General features: G+C 53.8%; 2 protein-coding genes across 2 annotated transcripts; both read left to right on the top strand.

Annotated features, from left to right (window-relative positions):
- Nucleotides 1-1540: 1540 nt before the first annotated feature.
- LOC128905460 (feather keratin-like) lies at nt 1541-1855 on the top strand. Its single transcript, XM_054191593.1, has one exon. The coding sequence runs from the start codon at nt 1541-1543 to the stop codon at nt 1853-1855; it is 315 nt and encodes a 104-aa protein (XP_054047568.1).
- Nucleotides 1856-7454: 5599 nt separating this feature from the next.
- On the top strand, nt 7455-13548 carry LOC128906309 (uncharacterized). The gene is made up of 4 exons (XM_054193391.1): nt 7455-7539; nt 8001-8099; nt 12946-13053; nt 13214-13548. The coding sequence occupies exons 1-4, from the start codon at nt 7455-7457 to the stop codon at nt 13546-13548; spliced, it is 627 nt and encodes a 208-aa protein (XP_054049366.1).
- Nucleotides 13549-19157: the final 5609 nt, after the last annotated feature.

The following is a 19157-nucleotide window of genomic DNA, read 5'->3' as shown; positions in this document are numbered from 1 at the left end:
AAGCCTACTGTCTTCTACAGACCTCCAGTGATGGTGAGTCAACCATTTCCCTGGCCAGCCTCTTCCAGTGCTTGACAAGCGCTAGCGTTGCAAGGAATTGTTGTAACCCAAGTGCAGGACCCAGCACTCAGCCTTGTTGAACTTCATACCATTGGCTTCGGCCACTTGATCCAGCCTGTCCACAGCCCTCTGTAGAACCATCCACCCTCAGGCACATCAACAAACCCACACAATATGGGTCACCAGCAAACTTAATGAGGGTGCGCTCGATCCCGTCGTCCACATCGTTGATAAAGATATTAAACAGAAGTGGCCCCAATACTCAGCCTTGAGGAACACATCTTCTGACCAGCCACCACACTGAATTTAACTCCATTCACCAGAACTCTTTGGGCATGGCCACCCAAACGGTTTTTTAGGCAGTCAAGAGTATGCCCATCAGAGACAGGAGCAGGCACTTTCTGCAGCAGAATAATGTGAGAAACAGTGTCAAAGGCTTTAGTAAAGCCAGGCTTAACAACATCCACAGCCTTGCCCTCATCCATCCACTAAGCGGCTCTCCTTGTCAAAGGACGAGATCAGGTTAGGCCAGCAGGACTCTTCATAAAGCCACGCTGACTGGGCCTCATCACCTGGGTGTCCTGTATGTGCCATGTGATGGCACTCAACATGATCAGCTCCATAACATTTCCAAGCACCAAGGTAAAACAGAGAGGCCTTTCTCTCTTATACTTACCAACAAGAGGGTCACCAAGGCACCCACAAAACACACCCAACGGGAAAAGCCAGCCTCAAAGAAAGCCGTAGTCACCTGGGATCAAGGCCGGGATGGAGCAAATGCAGGGGAAGGGGCAGCACCTCATGACTGCCACACCATCAAAGTGCACAACAGACAGGGCTGCGAGGAAACGGGGGCCCCTCTTCGCAACACACCCACAAACCACACCACACCAGTGCCACGGCATGACCTCACTGAACACACCCCACCTCTCCTACGCTTTAGTCCCGTCTTCTGTTCGGCCTCACAAGCGACAACAAAACCAAGTCTTTGGCCTCTAATACTGGAACTTGAAAGCTGCCGGCGCGGCCAACTGGACACGTCCTCAAGTGGAGGACACAAAAAGGGAGTGATGTGGGAAGGAAATGACACCCCACCTGATTACTCGCCAGGCTGTGGCATGCAAGAGCTGCTTGCTGCAGAAAACCATCATGCGCAAAGTCTCTCCCACCCCTCCAGGACCAGCATAAAAGCCGGCCCAGCAACTCTCCCTCACACACTTCTCCTCACGCCTTCTCCTCCACCCTCAACAAGGTGAGCCTCAACCCCATGACCCTCCTTCTCCTCACCCACCTGACCCCTCTCCTCCACCACGCTCTGCCCACAGCCTCAACACCCCTCATTCCGCCCCACCACCACACTCCCCACAACCCCACACCATCCTCCACGCTCCCTCGCCCTCCTCCAACACTGACTCTCACACCCCCACGACCCTCACCTTTCTCCACACCCTCTCTTCCAGGGACCCTCCACATCACACACATGGCCTGCAACGACCTCTGCCGCCCCTGCGGACCCACCCCACTGGCTAACAGCTGCAACGAGCCCTGCGTCAGGCAGTGCGAGTACTCACGCGTCGTCATCCAGCCCCCCACTGTGGTGGTCACCCTGCCAGGACCCATCCTCAGCTCCTTCCCCCAGAGCACCTTTGTCGGATCCTCCGCATCCGCTGCCGTGGGCAATGAACTCAGCGCCCAGGGAGTGCCCGTCTCCTCCGGTGGCTTCGGCTATGGCTACGGCTATGGCTTGGGAGGCCTTGGCTGCTACGGTGGCAGAAGAGGCTGCTACCCCTGCTAAGGGCCATCGCCACCACCCCTGACACCAACCATGGCAAACTTGAACCAACAGCATAAATGGAGAACACACCTCCGGGCCCTTCCTAGCACACAGACCTGCTGGCCACGGATCATGCTCTCAAGGCACCAAGGAAACAGGGAAAGGCCAGCGCCAACTGCCTGGAACCACGGCCCATGCACTTCCTCCTCTTCTCTCACTTCCTTCTTTGCATCGCCCCTTCTCCTATGTCCACTACTCTCCGCTGCAACCACTCCCGGACAAGCCAAAGCCCAACAATGATCTCCACTATGCCACTCCCACTGTGGGCCAAGAAGACCTCGGTGCTTCGGCAAGATCTACTGCACTTAAGGGACTTCGCCTGATGGTTGCCCTACTAACACCTCAGACCATCTCCCTTCCCCTTAGCACCTCTGCCTTTGCAATCTTTTCCCTTAATAAAGTTCTCTTGCATCGCAGCCTAAGACGCCTCCACTTCCTTTCTTCTCACAAGGTTCTTCCAACCTCACCCAACACAAGGCCAGGGCTACAGAGACCATTAGGGTGCCTGGAAAAGGGCTACAGGATCTCTCTTAGGAAGTATGTCCCCAGCAAATAAAAACAGCACAGGGCAGAACAGGGGAGCTTCCAGAACCTCACACAAGACCTTCACTTGACCAAACAAAGCTTGGACATGTTAATGCACTTCTACCCAAGACTCTCACACAAGCTCCCCATGGCAGCGTGCACTTCACAGAATCACAGAATCACAGAAACTTCAGAGTTGGAAGGGACCTCTAGAGATCATCTAGTCCAACTCCCCTGCTAAAGCAGGGTTGCCTAGGGCCCATTACTCAGCACTGCATCCAGGCGAGTCTTGAAAATCTCCAGAGAAGGGGACTGCACACCCTCCCTGGGCAGCCTGTTCCAGTGCTCTGTCACCCTCACTGTAAAGAAGTTTTTCCCTGTATTTGAATGGAACTTCCTATGTTCTAACTTGTGCCCGTTGCCCCTCGTCCTGTCACTGGGAACCAATGAAGAGAGTCTGGCACCATCCTCCTTCAACCCACCCTTTAGATACTTATATGCCATAATAAGGTCTTCCCTCGGCCTTCTCTTCTGCAGGCTAAAGAGTCCCAGCTCTCTCAGCCTTTCCTCGTAAGGGAGATGCTCCAGTCCCTCAATCATCTTAGTTGCCCTACGCTGGACCCGCTCCAGTACTTCCCTGTCTCTCTTGAACTGGGGAGCCCAAAACTGGATGCAGTATTCCAGTTGTGGCCTCAGCAGTGCAGAGTAGAGGGGGAGAATGACCTCCTTTGACCTACTGGCCACACTCTTCCCTATGCAGCCCAGGATTCCCTTGGCCTTTTTGGCAACAAGGGCACATTGTTGGCTCATGGATAATTTCTTGTCTACACTTCACCGGCTCTCCTCCCCAGCATGACACCGTGGCCAGCACAGCAGGCAGAATCACAGCAAACACAATCATTGACTGCACAAGAAACCACTGGAGATCATCTGCTTCAACACAGACTTCTAAAACGGAGTCATCTCGAGGAGGCTCTCCACGACCATGTCAAGTCAGCTTTTCAGTATCTCCAAGGATGGAGTCTCCAAAACCTCCCTGCACACCCAACTCCACTATTTGACCACCCTCCCACGGAAAAAGCCTTGCCTTCTCTTCCAAGGAAATGGCACGTCTTTTCAGCTTGCTCCATTCCCCCTTGCCCTGGCTGTGGGCGCCCATGAGGAGACTCTGACTCCCCTCTCCTCATTCCCTCCTGTCGTATTTTCAGCTGGGCTAGAGTTGACTCTCTTACTAGCAGCTCGTACAGTGCTATGTTCTGGATTTGGGATGAGAAGGCGGTTGATAGGCTACTAATGTTTCCGGGTATTTCTAAGCACTCAAGGCCTTTTCTGCTCCTCAAACCGCCCCGCCAGCAAGTACGCTGGGAGTGCAAAAAAAAGGCTGGAGGTGACACGGCTGGGACAACTGACCCCAACTGACCAAAGACGTAGTCCATGCCATATGACGGCATGCTCGGTATATAAAGCTGATGGAAAAAAGAGGCGGGGGATGTTCAGACTTACGACATTTGCCGTCCCAGCAACCAGTATGTGTTGTGGAGCCCTGCTTTCCCGGAGACGGCTGAACACTTGCCTGCCACGGGAAGTAGTGAATTAACTCCATGTTTTGCTTTGCTTCATGCACAGCTGTTGTTCTACCTATTAAACTGTCTTTATCTCAACCCATGTGTCTTTTCACTTTTATACTTCTGATTCTCTTTCCCATCCTGCCATGGCAGGAGTGAGCACGCGGCTGCGGGATCCTAGTTGCTGGCTGGGGTTCTGGAATCATAGAATGGTTTACATTAGTAGGGACAGAATCCCAGAATCCCAGAATCCCAGAATGACAGGGGTTGGAAGGGACGTCTGGAGATCATCTAGTCCAACCCCCCTGCCAAAGCAGGGTCACTTGGAGCAGGTGGCACAGGAACACGTCCAGGTGGGTTTTGAATATCTCCAGAGACAGAGACGCCACACTCTCTCTGAGCACTCTCTTCCAGTGCTCTGCCACCCTCAAAGGCAAGAAGTTCCTCCTCATGTTTAGATGGCACTTCCTATGTTCAAGTTTGTGTATATTACCTGAACCTTACAGATCATCTAATTCCAACCCCCTGCCGTGGGCAGGGACACCGCCCACCAGACCAGGTTGCTCAAAGCCCCACCCAGCCTGGCTTTGAACACCTCCAGGGATGGGGCCTTCGCAGCTGCCCTGTGCAACATGTTCCAGTGTCTCACCACCCTCAGAGGGAAAAATGTATTTCTCATATCTCATTTCAATCTACCCGCGTCCCGTGTGAAGCCATTACCCCTCCTCCTATCACTACGTGCCCTTGTAAAAAGTTCCTCTCCAACTTTCGTGGAGGCACCATTCAGACATTGGAAAGCTGCTATAAGGTCTCCCTGGTGTCTTCTCTTCTCCAGGCTGAACAACCCCAACTCTCTCAGCCTGTCCTCACAGCAGAGGGGCTCCAGCCCCCTCATCGTCTTCGTGGCCCTCCTCTGGCCCTCCTCCAACAGGGCCATGTCCTTCTTCTGTTGGGAACTCCACAGCTGGATGCAGTACTCCAGGTGGGGTCTCACGAGAGAAGAGCAAAGGGGCAGAGTCACCTCCCTCCACCTGATGGTCCTGCTTCTTTTGACACAGCCCATTATGCTGACACAGCCCAAAACCCGTTGGATCGCTGGCCTTCCAGCGCACACTGCCCGCTCATCTTGAGCTTCTCATCCACCAGCACCCCCAAGTCCCTCTCCTCAGGCCTCTTCTCAAGCCATTCTCTGCCCAACCTGAATTTGGGATTGGGATTGCCGTGACCCACGTGCATGACCTTGCGCTTGGCCTGCTTGAACTTCACGAGGTTTACACGGGCCCTCCTCTCAAGCCTCTCCAGGTCCCTCTGGATGGCATCCCTTCCCTCCAGCATGTCAACCGCACCACACACCTTGGTCTCATCGGCAAACTTGCTGAGGGTGCACTCGATCATAGAATCATAGAATCATAGAATTGCTGAGGTTGGAAGGGACCTTTAAGATCATCAAGTCCAACCTTTAACCTACCCTGACAAAAGCCACTTCTAAACCATGTCCCTAAGTGCCCCATCTACCCTTTTTTTAAACACCTCCAGGGGTGGTGAATCCACCACCTCCCTGGGCAGCCTATTCCAATGTTTAATAACCCTTTCAGTGAAAAAATGTTTCCTGATATCCAATCTAAACCTCCCCTGACATAACGTGAACCCATTTCCTCTCGTCCTATCACTTGTCACCAGGGAGGTCAGCCCCCATCTCTCTACAACCACCTTTCAGGTAGTTGTAGAGGGTGATAAGGTCTCCCCTCAGCCTCCTCTTCTCCAGGCTAAACAACCCCAGCTCCCTCAGTCGTTCTTCATAAGGTTTGTCCTCCAGACCCCTCACCAGCTTTGTAGCCCTTCTCTGGACACACTCCAACAGCTCGATGTCCCTCTTGTAGCGAGGGGCCCAAAACTGAATGCAGTACTCGAGGTGGGGCCTCACCAGTGCCGAGTACAGGGGGATGATCACTTCCCTAGTCCGGCTCACCACACTATTCTTGATACAGGCTAGGATGCTGTTGGCCTTCTTGGCCACCTGGCCACACCGCTGGCTCATATTCAGCCGGCTGTCCACAAACACCCCCAGGTCCTTTTCTGCCGGGCTGCTTTCGAGCCACTCTGCCCCAACCCTGTAGCGCTGCATGGGGTTGTTGTGACCCAAGTGCAGCACCCGGCACTCGGCCTTGTTGAACCTCATACCATTGGTCTCAGCCCATCGGTCCAGCCTGTCCAGATCCCTCTGCAGAGCCAACCTACCCTCAAGCAGATCAACACGCCCGCCCAGTTTAGTGTCATCTGCAAACTTACTGAGGGTGCATTCGATCCCTTCACCCAGATCATTGATAAAGATATTAAAGAGAACCAGCCGCAGAACCGAGCCCTGGGGGACACCACATGTGACCGGACACCAACTGGATTGAACTCCATTTACCACCACTCTCTGGGCACGGCCATCCAGACAGTTTTTCACCCAGCAAAGAGTACACCTGTCCAGGCCATGAGCAGCCAGTTTCTCCAGGAGAATGCTGTGGGAAACAGTGTCAAGCGCTTTGCAAAACTCCAAGTAGATAACATCCACGGCTTTTCCCTCATCCACTAAGTGGGTCACCTTATCATAGAAGGATATTAGGTTTGATAGGCACCACCTGCCCTTCACAAACCCATGCTGACTGGGCCTGATCACCCTGTTCTCCTGCATGTGCCGTGTAATGGCACCGAGGAGGATCTGTTCCATGACCTTCCCAGGCACCGAGGTCAGACTGACCGGCCTGTAGTTCCCCGGATCCTCCTTCCGGCCCTTCTTGTGGATGGGTGTCACATTGCCGACCTCCCGGGTTCTCCAGGACTGCTCATAAATGATGCAAAGTGGCCTGGCGAGCACTTCCGCCAGCTCTTTCGTACTGTCCATGGCACCGACAAAGACGTTAAACAGCACCGCTCCCAGTACCGACTCCTGAGGAACGTCACTCCTCACTGCTCACCACTTGGACATCAAACCCTTAATCAAAAGCCTTCGAGTGCGGCCATCCATCCAGTTCCTTATCCTCCGAGTGCTCCATTGGTCAAATCCATGTCGCTCCAATTTCGGGACCAGCATGTTGTGTGGGACAGTGTCAGACGCTTTGCACATGTCCAGGTACACGACGTCTTTTGCTCTTCCCTTATCCACCAACACTGTAACCCTGTCAGAGAACGCCTTGCTGAAGCCATGTTGACTGTCACCGATCACCTCCAAATATTCCATGTGACTTAGCAGAGTTTCCAGGAGGATCTGCTCCATGATCTTGCCGGGCACAGAGGTAAAACTGACCGGACCGTACTTCCCCGCATCTTCCTTGTTTCTTTTTTGAAAAATGGGCGTCATGGTACCCCTTTTCCAAACAGTGGGAACTTCATCCACAGCCTTTCCCTCATCCATCCACTCAGAGGGTCCCCTTGACAAAGAAGGAGATCAGAGTGGTCAGGCAGGACCTGCCCCTCATAAAGCCATGCCGACCTCTCATACGGTTTGTCTGCGTCTGCTGAATGCCTTGAAAAATTCCAATACAACCAAGGCTTTGGCCTCTAAGACTGGCAATTAAAAGCTTCCACCAGGGGCCAACTGGACACGTCCTCAAGACGGGGCCATGAAAATGGAGAATTAGGGAAAAGAAAAGACAACCCACCTCATGACTCACCAGGCTGTGGCATGCAAGAGCTGCTTGCTGAAAAAACACTCTCGTGCGCAAAGCCTGTCCCGCTCCCCCACGACCAGCATAAAAGCCGGCCCAGCGCCTCTCTCCCTCACACACTTCTCCTCACGCCTTCTCCTCCACCATCAACAAGGTGAGTCTCAACCCCATGACCCTCCTTCTCCTCACCCACCTGGCCCCTCTCCTCCACCACGCTCTGCCCACAGCCTCAACAGCCCTCACGCCTCCACACTGCCATGCTCCCCACAGCACCACAACAGCCCTCCACACTCGCTCACCCTCCTCCAACACTGACCCTCACACCCCCACGACCCTCAACTTTCTCAACACCCTCTCTTCCAGGCACCGTCCACACCACAGACATGGCCTACAACGACCTCTGCCGCCCCTGTGGACCCACCCCACTGGCTAACAGCTGCAACGAGCCCTGCGTCAGGCAGTGTGAGGCCTCCTGCATCGTCATCCAGCCCCCCACTGTAGTGGTCACCCTGACAGGACCCATTCTCACCTCCTTCCCCCAGAGCACTGCCGTCGGATCCTCTGCATCCGCTGCAGTGGGCAATGAACTCAGCGCCCAGGGAGTGCCCGTCTCCTCCGGCGGCTTCAGCTTCGGCTACGGCTATGGCTTGGGAGGCCTTGGCTGCTACGGTGGCAGAAGAGGCTGCTACCCCTGCTAAGGGCCCTCACCACCACCCCTGACAACAACCACCCACACCATGGAAGCCACGGCATGGATTGAGGAGGCAACTCAAGCATGTTCTGGCACATGACTTCACCATCCACAGCTCCTCCTCTCAAGGCACCAAGCAAGGAAGCAGGGAAGGGGCCAACCCAGACTGTCTGCAACCATGGCCCATGTACCTCCTCCTCTTCTCCCACTTCCTTCTTTCCATCGCCCCTTCTGCTACGTTCACAACTCTCTGCTGCAAGCACTTGCTGAAGAGGCAAATACCACGTGGGACCTCCAGGGTGCCGCTCCTACTGCAGGCCAGGAAGATCTTGATGCTCTGGCAAGACCTAGCTCACACAGGGGACCTTGGATGATGGTCACCCTACCTGCAACTCAGACCGTCTCTCTCGCACTTAGCGCTTCTACATTTGAACTTCTCTCTTCCCTCAATAAAGTTCTTCCGCATCCCAGTCTAAGACGCCTCCACTTCCTTTCTTCTCACAAAGTTCTTCCAACCTCACCCAACAGAAAGCCAGGGCTACAGTGCCCATCGGGGTGGGTGCAAGAGGGCCACAGGACCGGTCTTAGGAACTATGGCCCCAGCAACAGCAACAGCACAACAGAGGGGGCTTCCAGAACCTCACACAAGCCCTTCACTTAACAAAAGAAAGCCTTGGGCAACCTCACGCACTTCTACTCATGCCTCCAATGAAAGCTCCTCATGGCAGCACGCACTTCACCAGCTCTCTTCCCCAGCAAGACCCTCTGGCCAACACAGCAGGCAGAGTCACAGAAAACAGAATCCTTGACTGCACAAGGAACCTCTGGAGATAACCTCATTACACCCGACCTTCTCAAACATGGTCAGATTGAGCACGCTCTTCAGCACCAGATCCAGTCAGCTTTTCAGTTTCTACATGATGGAGACTCCAACACCTCTCTGCGCAACCGCTTCCACTCTTGGACCACCCTCCCACGGAAAAAGCCTTGCCTTCTCTTCCAAGGAAATGGCACGTCTTTTCAGCTTTCTCCATTCACCCTTGCCCTGTCTGACTCCCCTCTCCTCATTCCCTCCTGACATGGCTGCAGCTGGGATAGAGTTGACTTGCTCAGCAGCTGGTAGAGTGCTAGGTTTTGCGTTTGCGATGAGAATGGCGTTGAGAGCCCACTAATGGTTTTTGGTTGTTGCTAAGCACTCAAGGCCTTTTCTGCTCTTCATATCACCCCGCCACCAAGTAGGCTGGGCGTACAGAAAAAGCTGGGAGGTGAGGCAGCCGGTACAGCTGACCCCAGCTGACCAAAGGCATGGTCCATGCCACATGAGAGCACAGTGAGGGAAGAAAGAAGCGGGGAATGTTCAGAGTTATGGCATTTGTCTTCCAAGTAACCGTTATGTCTCATGGAGCCCTTCTTTCCTGGAGACGGCTGAACGCCTGCCTGCCTTGGGAAGTAGTGAAGGAACTCCTTCTTTTGCTTTGCTTGCTTGTGCATCTTTTGCTTTACTTATTAAACTGACATCTCAACGCACAAATTTTTTCACTTTTCCTCTTCGGATTCTCTTTCCCAGCCTGTTGTAGTGGGGAGTGAGCGAATGGCTGCATGGTTCAGATTGCTGGCTGGCGTGAAACCAAGACACCTCCCATCCGGGATTTAGAGACATTGATGACATCTCCCCTACGCGGCCTTTTCTCCTGGCTGAAGAAACTCCCAGCTCTCTCAGCTTCTCCTCAAGGGAAGGATGCTCCAGTCCCTTCAGCGTCTTGGTGGCCCTGCACTCCACTTGCTCCACCACGTCTATGGCCTTCAAAAACTCACAGAATCGCTGAGGTTGGGAAAGACACTTAAGATCACTGATTCCATCCCTTAACCTAACACTACCAAGTGCCCCACCAAAGCAAGTCCCTTGGGGCCAAGTCTACTCTCTTCTAGATACCTCCAGGGCTGGTGACTCAACCGCTTCCCTGGGAAGCCTATTCCAGTGCTTGACAACCATTTCAGTGAAGACATTTTTCACCAGTGCCCATTACAGGGGGACGATCACTTCCATAGTCCTCCTGGACTCATGACTTCTGATACAGGCCACGATGCTACTGGCCGCCTTGGGCTCCAGGGCACACTGCTGGCTCATACTCAGCTGGCTGTCAAACGACACCCCCAGCTCCTTTTCCAACGGGCAGCTTTCCAGCCGCTCTTCCCCAAGCCTGTAGTGTTGCATGGGGTTCTTGTGACCCAAGTGCAGGACCAGGCACTCAGCTTTTCTGAACCCCACACCATTGGCCTCCTCCCATCGATCCAGCCTGTCCAGATCGCTCTCTAAAGCGTCTTACCCTCAAGCAGATCCACACACTCACCCAACTTGGTGTTGCCTGCAAACATTCTGAGGGTGCACTCGACCCCCTTGTCCAGGTCGTTCGTAAAGATACTAAAGAGAACCAGCCCCAGTACTCAGCCCTGGGGAACACCACCTGTGGTGGCAACAATCTGGATTTACCTCCATTCACCTCTATGGGCCTGGCCATCCAGCCCGTTTTTTAGCCAGCAAAGTGTACGCCCGTCAGAGCCATGAGCAGGCAGTTTCTGCAGGAGAACACTCTGGGAAACAGTGTCAACGGCTTTACTAAAGTCCAGTTAACAACACTCACAGCCCTTCACTCATCCACCCACTAAGCGCGTCCCCTTGACATAGAAGGAGATCAGGTTAGGCAAGCAGGACCTGCCCTTCATAAAGCCATGCTGACTGGGCCTCATCACCTGGTTGGCCTCTATGTGCCATACGAAGGCGATCAAGATGATTAGCTCCGTAACATTTCCCAGCTCCCAGGTCAGAAAGACAGACCTTTCTCTCAGCTACAAACTTACAAGCAATGGGGGCATCAAAGTGCCCACAGGGCACATCAACAGGGTGTGGCAGGCCTAAAGACAGGCTTAGCCAGCCACAAACGTGCCACGAGATGATGTCACTGGAGATACCCCACCTCTCCTACGCCTTGCCTCTGACTGCTGAATTCCCTGACACACAGCATCCATGCACGTCCTCCAAAATACCTACTCACACTTAAAAGCTACCACCAGGGCCAAGTGGACATATTCACAAGACGACAACATGTAAAGGGAGCGTTGTGGGAAGGAAAACACACCCACCTCAGCACTTGACAGGCTGTGGCATGAAAGAGATGCTTGCTCAAAAATGCAGTCGTGCACGAAATCATGGCCGCAGCTCCGTACTCACGTGCTGCGTGCTTGCCTCCAACTCTCCTCAACAAGCTCCACCTTCCCTTTCTTCCCGTCACACACTGTGCAGAGAAATGGCCTCATCCATCGGCACTTGCCCCATGTAAACAACCCAAAGGCCCTGGCCCACCAGTATCCCCTGCATGCCGATCCCACTCCCCCTCTGTCTCTTGACACACTCTCTGGCTCTCCAGGAACTCGCCTGCTTTTGCACGCTGCCTCATATGCAATCATGGAGGCACTTGGGTTGGAAAAGACCCTGAACAATCTTGACACCGTTCACCTATGACTACCAACTTCACCAAAAAAACATAGCCCTAAGTCCCACATCTACACGTCTTGTCATTACCTCCAGGGATGGTGATTCAACCACTACCCGGAGGAGCCTCTTCCAGTGCTTCATAACCCTTCTGGGGATGACATTTTTCCCAGCATCCAAACTGAGCATCCCTATGCACCCTTTAAAGACCTTAATTCTTCTCCTATCACTTGTTACTTGGGATAAGGGACTGACACCTACCTCATTACCACCTCTTTTCAGGTGGGTGTAGTGAGCGATAAGGCGTGCCCTCAGCCTTTTTCTTTCTGCAAACTAAACATGCCCAGTTCCCTAAACTGCTCCTAACAAGTCTTGTTCTCTACATCCTTCACCAGCTTCGTTGCTCATCTTCAGATGTGTCGCACCAGAGCCCAGGTTGCAAATTTGTCGGCCACAACTAAGGGGATCCCTACATAAGAGCCAAGAGGAGCCTTTGGGGAGCACGACCAGCCTCCCTACAGCACAGGGCTGCCACGATAATGCCCTGCTCTCACAAACAGCCCTCCTCTGCCTGCTTCAACTGCCTCCACCAGGGACGGCCCCAGCGGGGCACAAACCCAAACACGCAGCCTCCGTTCTCCCACCTACAACCTTAAAAACAAAAGGGGCACCAAGACAGCCACAGAGCACACCCAACGGGAAAGGCCATGCCCAAAGACAGGCTTAGTGAGCTGGCAGCAAGGCAGGGAAGGAACAAGCGCAATGCAAGGCACAGCGCCTAATGCCTGGCCCCCCTCCAAAGCCCAGACCAGCCTGCCACGGCTGCAAGAAAATGACGCCCCCTCTTCACAACGCACCCACAAACCACACCACACAACTGCCACGGCATGAACTCCCTGATGACACCCCACCTCTCTTACGCTTTGGTCACGTCTTCTGACAACCCTGACGCGTGCCATCAACACAATGTTTAGGGCCTCTACTACTGGCACTTAAAAGTTGCCGCCAGGGCCGAGTGGACACATCATCAATGAGAGAACATGGAATTGGAGAATTTCAGAAAACAAAGAACACAACCACGTCATTACTCGTGAGGCTGTGTCATGCAAAAGTTGTTTGTGGAAAAGGCCATCATGCGCCAAGCCTGTCCCGCCTATCCACGACGAGCATAAAAGCCGGCCCAGCTCCTCTCTCCCTCACACACTTCTCACACCTTCTCCTCCAGCCTAAACAAGGTGAGTCTCAACACACTGACCCTCCTTGTCCTCACTCACTTGGCCCTTCTCCTCCAGCTCCCCACAGCCCCACACCACCCCTCCACACTCCCTCGCCCTCCTCCAACACTGACCCACACATCCCCACGACCCTCACCTTTCTCCACACCCTCTCTTCCAGGGACCCTCCACACCACACACATGGCTTGCAACAACCTCTGCAGCCCCTGTGGACCCACCCCGCTGGCTAACAGCTGCAACGAGCCCTGCGTCAGGCAGTGCGAGGCCTCCCGCGTGGTCATCCAGCCTTCCACCGTGCAGGTCACCCTGCCAGGACCCATCCTCACCTCCTTCCCCCAGAGCACCTTTGTCGGATCCTCCGCATCCGCTGCCGTGGGCAATGAACTCAGTGCCCAGGGAGTGCCTGTCTCCTCCGGCGGCTTCGGCTTCGGGTACGGCTACGGCTTGGGAGGCCTGGGCTGCTTCAGCGGCAGGAGAGGCTGCTACCCCTGCTAAGGGCCCTCACCACCACCCCTGACAAAACCCTCACAGCCTGGAAGCCACGGTATTGATGGAGGACACATCCCTGGGTCTTTCCTAGCACATAGGCCTGCTGTCCACGCATCTTTATCTCAAGGCTCCAAGGAAGAGGGATGGGGACAGTCCTTCTCTTCTCCCACTTCCTTCTTTGCAGTTCAACTTCTGCTATATCCACTATTCTCCGCTGCAACCACATTCTGACAAGCCAGAGCCCAACAACGAGCTCCACTGTGCAACTCCCACTGCGGGGCAGGAAGACCTTGCTGCTCTGGCAAGATCTCTCTCACACAAGGGAGCTTGGATGATGGTCACCCTACCTGCAACTCTGACTAGCTCCCTTGCACTTGGCATTCCTGCCTTTGCATTCTTTTCAATCAATAAAGTTCTCCTGCATTCCACCTGAGATGCCTCCGTTTTCTTTTTTTCTCACAAGGCTCTTCCAGCCTCACTCAACACAAAGCCACAGCTACAGAGACCATCGGGGTGGGTGGGAAAGGGCCACAGGGCCGGTCTTAGGAACTATGGCCCCAGCAACAACCACAGCACAGAGCAGCACAGGGGGGCTTCCAGAACCTGACACAAGCCCTTCACTTACCCAAAGGCTTGGATGTATTAACACACTTCCAACCAAGGCTCTGACACAAGCTCCCCATGCCAGCACGCACTTCACCAACTCTCTTCCGCAGCATGACCCTCTCACCAGCACAGCAGGCAGAATCACAGCAAACACAATCATTCACTGCACAAGGAACCTCTGGACATCATCTACTTCAACAACACCCGCTCAAAGAGAGTCAACTCAAGCAGGCACTCCACAGCCTTGTCCAGTCAGCTTTTCAGTATCTCCAAGGATGGAGTCTCCAACACCTCTCTCTACAACCCCTTTTCACCTGTTAGACCACGGTCACGGTCATACTGAAAAAGGCTGGCCTTCTCTTCCATGGAAGTGGCACGTCTTTTCAGCTTTTCTCATTCCCCATGCCTCGGCCATGGGCACCCATGACAAGGGTCTGACTCCCCTCTCCTCCTTCCCTCCTGACATCGCTTCACCTGCGATAGAGTTGACTTTCTCACTAGCAGCTGGTAGACTGCTAGGTTTTGCATGTGGGATGAGAATGGCGTTGAGAGCCCACTACTCTTTCTGGTTGTTGCTAAGCGCTCAAGGCCTTTTCTGCTCCTCACACTGCCCTGCCAGCGAGTAGGCTGGGAGTGCACAAAAGGCTGGGAAGTGACACGGCCAGGACAGCTGACCCCAACTGACCAAATGATAGTCCATGCCAGGTGAAGGCGTGCTCGGTATGTAATGCATGGCAAAGATGAAAGAACGGTGTAATGAACGGACGTACGGCGTTTGTCTTTCCAAATAACTGATGTGCATCATGGAGCCCTTCTTTCCTGGAGACATGGCTGAACACTTGCATTCCAATGGGAAGTATTCAAAGAATTGTGTGGTTTCTTTGATGCCACTCATGGCTTTTGCTCTACCTACAGAACTATTTCTACCTCAGCACACGCATTTTTTCACTTTTCCTCTTCTGATTCTCTTCCCCATCCTGCCGAGGGGGAAGCGAGCGAGCGGCTGCATGGTTCTCAATGCTCGCTGGGTTTGCACCACGGAAACTCCCATCTGGGATTTAGAGACATTGATGACAGCTCATCAATGAACGTGGCCTTGCCTCCTGGCTGAGAAACCTCCCAGCTCTTTCTGCTTCTCCTCAATGAAGGATGCTTCAGTCCCTTCAGCATCTGGGTGGCCCTGCACTCCCCTTGCTCCACTAAGTCCATGGCCTTCCAGAAATCACAGAATCATTGAGGTTGTGTTTTGGGTGAATGCCAGCTGGCAACAAAGAACCATGCGGCCACTCGTTCACCACCCCCACAGCTGCAGGATGTGGGGGAGAATCGGAAGAAAGAGGGAAAACTCACGGCTTGAGATAAAGGCAGTTTAACAGAACAGCAGACGATAGAGGAAATCAAGAACAACAGAACTTGCAGAGGAATGTACAAAAAACGATTCATTTATCACCACTCACCAGCCTGACCTGGGAAGTCCCAAGCCCACTCCCAAGCAGCGATCTCCAACTCCCTCCCCCTGGAAGCTCCCCCAGCTATACACTGGGCACGGCATCTCATGGCATCGAGTACCTGTGTCCTGTCCTTCACTACTTCCCATGGGCAGGCAGGAGTTCAGCTGCCTGCAGGAAAGCAGGGCTCCATAATGCGTGATGTTTCTTGGGAAGACTAATGTCATAACTCCAAGAGTGCCTCCCGCCTTCTTTGTTCTTCCCCCAGCATTATGTATTGAGCATAATGTTGCACGGCACGGACTATCCCTTTGGTCAGTTCTGGTCAGCTGTGCTGGCTGTGTCTCCTCCCAGCTTTTTGTGCCCTCCCAGCCTACTTGCTGGCAGGGTGGTGTGAGGAGCAGAAAAGGCCTTGAGTGCTTAGCAAGAGCTGAAAACAGTAGTGGGCTGTCAATAGCATTCTCATCCCAAATGCAAAACAGAGCACCCTACCAGCTGCCAGGAAGGGAGTCGCTTCTATCCCAGCTGAAACCTTACTAAGGAGGGAATGAGGAGAGGGGAGTCTGACTCTTTTCTAGGGTGCCCACAACCAGGGCAAGTGATGATGAAGAAAGATGAAAAGAGGCGCCTTTTCCTTGGAAGAGAAGGCATGCTGTTTTCAGCGTGAGTGTGGTCAAAGATTGGAACCGGCTGTGCAGAGAGGCGTTGGACCCTCCATCCTTGGAAATACTGAAGACCTGTGTGGACATGGTTGCGGAGAGCCTGCTTGAGCTGACACTGTTTGAGCAGGTTCGGTTGAAGTAGAGGATGTCCAGAGGTTCCTTGGGCAGTCAATGATTCTCGTTGCTGTGATTCTGCCTGCTGTGCTGGCCACAGGGTCATGCTGGGGAAGAGAGTTGGCAAAGTGTGTGCTGCCATGGGGAGCTTGTGTCAGAGGCTGCAGTAGAAGTGCATTAGCATGTGCAAGCCTTTGTTTGGGTAAGTGAAGGGCTTGTGTCACGTTCTGGAAACCGCCCTGTGCTGCTCTGTGCTGCTGTTGTAGCTGGGGACATACTTCCTAAGAGAGGTCCTCTTCCCTTTTTACACCCACTGTGATGGTGCGTGGAGCCCTGTCACTGTGCCGGCTGCAGTTGGGAGCAACTGGAGACAAGTGTCCTGGTTTGAGGTAAAACAGAACCAATTTTCTGGTTTGTATTTTTACGTTTTAGCTGGGCCTCTTCTAACTGACTAAACCGGGAAATTAACAGCATATTGTTTAGGAAGTATTCACTCTCACTGAGTGACAAGACCTGATTATACCAAGGAATGGTACGCAGAGACGCTCTCGCTTAGACGTATTCCTATAACAAGCGAGGTCAGCTAACTTCGTTATTTGCCTCGTTAGAGGGTCAGAAGTGGAAAAGCATAGAAGGGTGACACCTGTAAGGAGGAGCGGACAGGACAGGTCCTCTTATCTCTTCCTCTCCTCTCTTTGGGAAGGGGGGACATCTCTCATTGTGATTGGCCAATCCGGCCAAAACCACGGAAGAAGAAAGTGAAGGCGTCTCAGTTTTGGATGCAGGAGAACTTTATTGAGGCAAAGCAGTGCACAGGCAGGAATGCCACGTGGAAGGGAGCCAGTCTGAGCTGCAGGTAGGCTGACCTTCATTCGAGGTCGCTTGTGAGAGACAGATCTTGCCAGAGCATCAAGGTCTTCCTGGCTGGGAGGGGAAATGGCACCCTGGAGGTCTTTGAGTTGTCAGCAAGTGTTTGCAGCAGAGTGTAGTGGACATAGCCGAAGGGGCGATGCAAAGAAGGAAGTGGGAGAAGAGGAGGAGGTACATGGGCCATGGTTGCAGACAGCTTGGGCTTGCCCCTTCCCTCCTCCCTTGCTTGGTGTCTTGAGAGGAGGAGCCATGGACGATAAAATCCTGTGCCAGCAACTACCTAGAAGTGCGTCTTCAATGCAAGCCGTGGCTTCCATGGTGTAGGTGGCTGGTGCCAGGGTTAGTGGCGAGGGCCCTTAGCAGGGGTAGCAGCCTCTTCTACCACCGTAGCAGCCAAGGCCTCCCAAGCCGTAGCCGTAGCCGAAGCCGAAACCGCCAGAGGAGATGGGCACTCCCTGGGCGCTGAGTTCATTGCCCACGGCAGCAGATGCGGAGGATCCGACGGCGGTGCTCTGGGGGAAGGAGGTGAGGATGGGTCCTGGCAGGGTGACCTGCACGGCGGGAGGCTGGATGACGACGCGGGAGGCCTCGCACTGCCTGACGCAGGGCTCGTTGCAGCTGTTAGCCAGCGGGGTGGGTCCGCAGGGGCGGCAGAGGTCGTTGCAGGCCATGTCTGTGGTGTGGAGGGTGCCTGGAAGAGAGGATGTGGAGAAAGGTGAGGGTCATGGGCGTGTGAGGGTCAGTGTTGGAAGAGGACGAGGGAGTGTGGAGGGCTGGTGTGGGGCTGTGGGGAGCGTGGCAGTAAGGAGGCGTGAGGGCCGCTGAGGCTGTCGGCACAGCATGGTGGAGGACAGGGGCCAGGTGGGTGAGGAAAAGGGGGGTCAGGGGGTTGAGGCTCACCTTATTGAGGGTGGAGGAGAAGGCGTGAGGAGAAGTGTGTGAGGGAGAGAGGCACTGGGCCGGCTTTTATGTTGGTCCTGGAGGGGCGGGACAGGCTTCGCGCATGACTTTTTTTTCACCAAGCAGCTCTTGCATGGTACAGGCACTCAAGTAATGACATGGGGTGTGTCTTCCTTCCCACAACAGTCCCTTTTCATGTCATCCTCTTGAGGTCGTCTCCATTTGGCCCTGGCAGCAGCTTCTGAGTGAGTGTAGGTAGTTGGGAGGGTTTGGATGGATGCTGTGTCACGGAATTCAGCAGACGCCACCAAAGCATAGAGAGGTCGGGTGTCTTCAGTGAGGTCATCCCACGGCAGTCCTGTGGTGTGGTTGGTGGTTGCGTTTTGAAGAGGGGGCCTCATTTTCTTGCAGCCCTGCCAGGGTGGTTGAACCTTTGATGGTGTTGCAGGCATGAGGTGCTGCCCCTTCCATGGCATTCGCTCCCTCCCTGCGCTGCTGCCAGCTCGCTCAGCCTGTCTTTAGGCCTGGCCTTTCTCCCTGCATCTGTTCTGTGGGTGTCTTAGTGCTTCTCTTGTTTGAGGGCTTGGTACAAAGGCGTTTTACAAAGCATGAGGGAAAGGCCGTGGATGTTGGTAACCTGGGCTTTAGAAAAGTCTTTCATGCCATTTCCCACAGCATTCTGCTGGAGAAACTGCCAGCTCATGGCTCGGATCGGGGTCCAGAAAAGCAAGGCTTCATGAGGCGTCCTGTTTTCTTGGGAATAGAAACCTCATAACACCAAACGTCCACCTGTTCTTTCTTCTTCCCCAGCATTTTATACTGAGCACGATGTCATATGGCATGGACTATCCCTTTGGTCAGCTAGGATCAGCTGTATCGGCCATGTCACCTCCAAAGTTCTTGTGCACTGCAAGCCTACTTGCTGGTTGGGCGGTATGAGGAGCAGAAAAAGCCTTGAGTACTTACAACAACCAAAACCTCTAATGGGCTGTCAACAGCATTCTCAACCCAAATG

The sequence above is a fragment of the Rissa tridactyla genome, chromosome 2, assembly GCF_028500815.1.
Source record: "Rissa tridactyla isolate bRisTri1 chromosome 2, bRisTri1.patW.cur.20221130, whole genome shotgun sequence".
NCBI lineage: Eukaryota > Metazoa > Chordata > Aves > Charadriiformes > Laridae > Rissa > Rissa tridactyla.
This window is presented reverse-complemented; position numbering and strand designations above follow the sequence as displayed.

What these genes read in the sequence shown, in the direction of transcription:
- LOC128905460 (XM_054191593.1), top strand. Translation starts at nt 1,541, where the DNA reads ATGGCCTGCAACGACCTCTGCCGCCCCTGCGGACCCACCCCACTGGCT.
- LOC128906309 (XM_054193391.1), top strand. Translation starts at nt 7,455, where the DNA reads ATGCCGACCTCTCATACGGTTTGTCTGCGTCTGCTGAATGCCTTGAAA. An exon ending in GGCTTTGGCCTCTAAGACTG is followed by an intron (nt 7,540 to 8,000) that starts GCAATTAAAAGC and finishes CCTCTCTTCCAG; the next exon opens with GCACCGTCCACACCACAGAC. An exon ending in TCTCCTCCAGCCTAAACAAG is followed by an intron (nt 13,054 to 13,213) that starts GTGAGTCTCAAC and finishes CCTCTCTTCCAG; the next exon opens with GGACCCTCCACACCACACAC.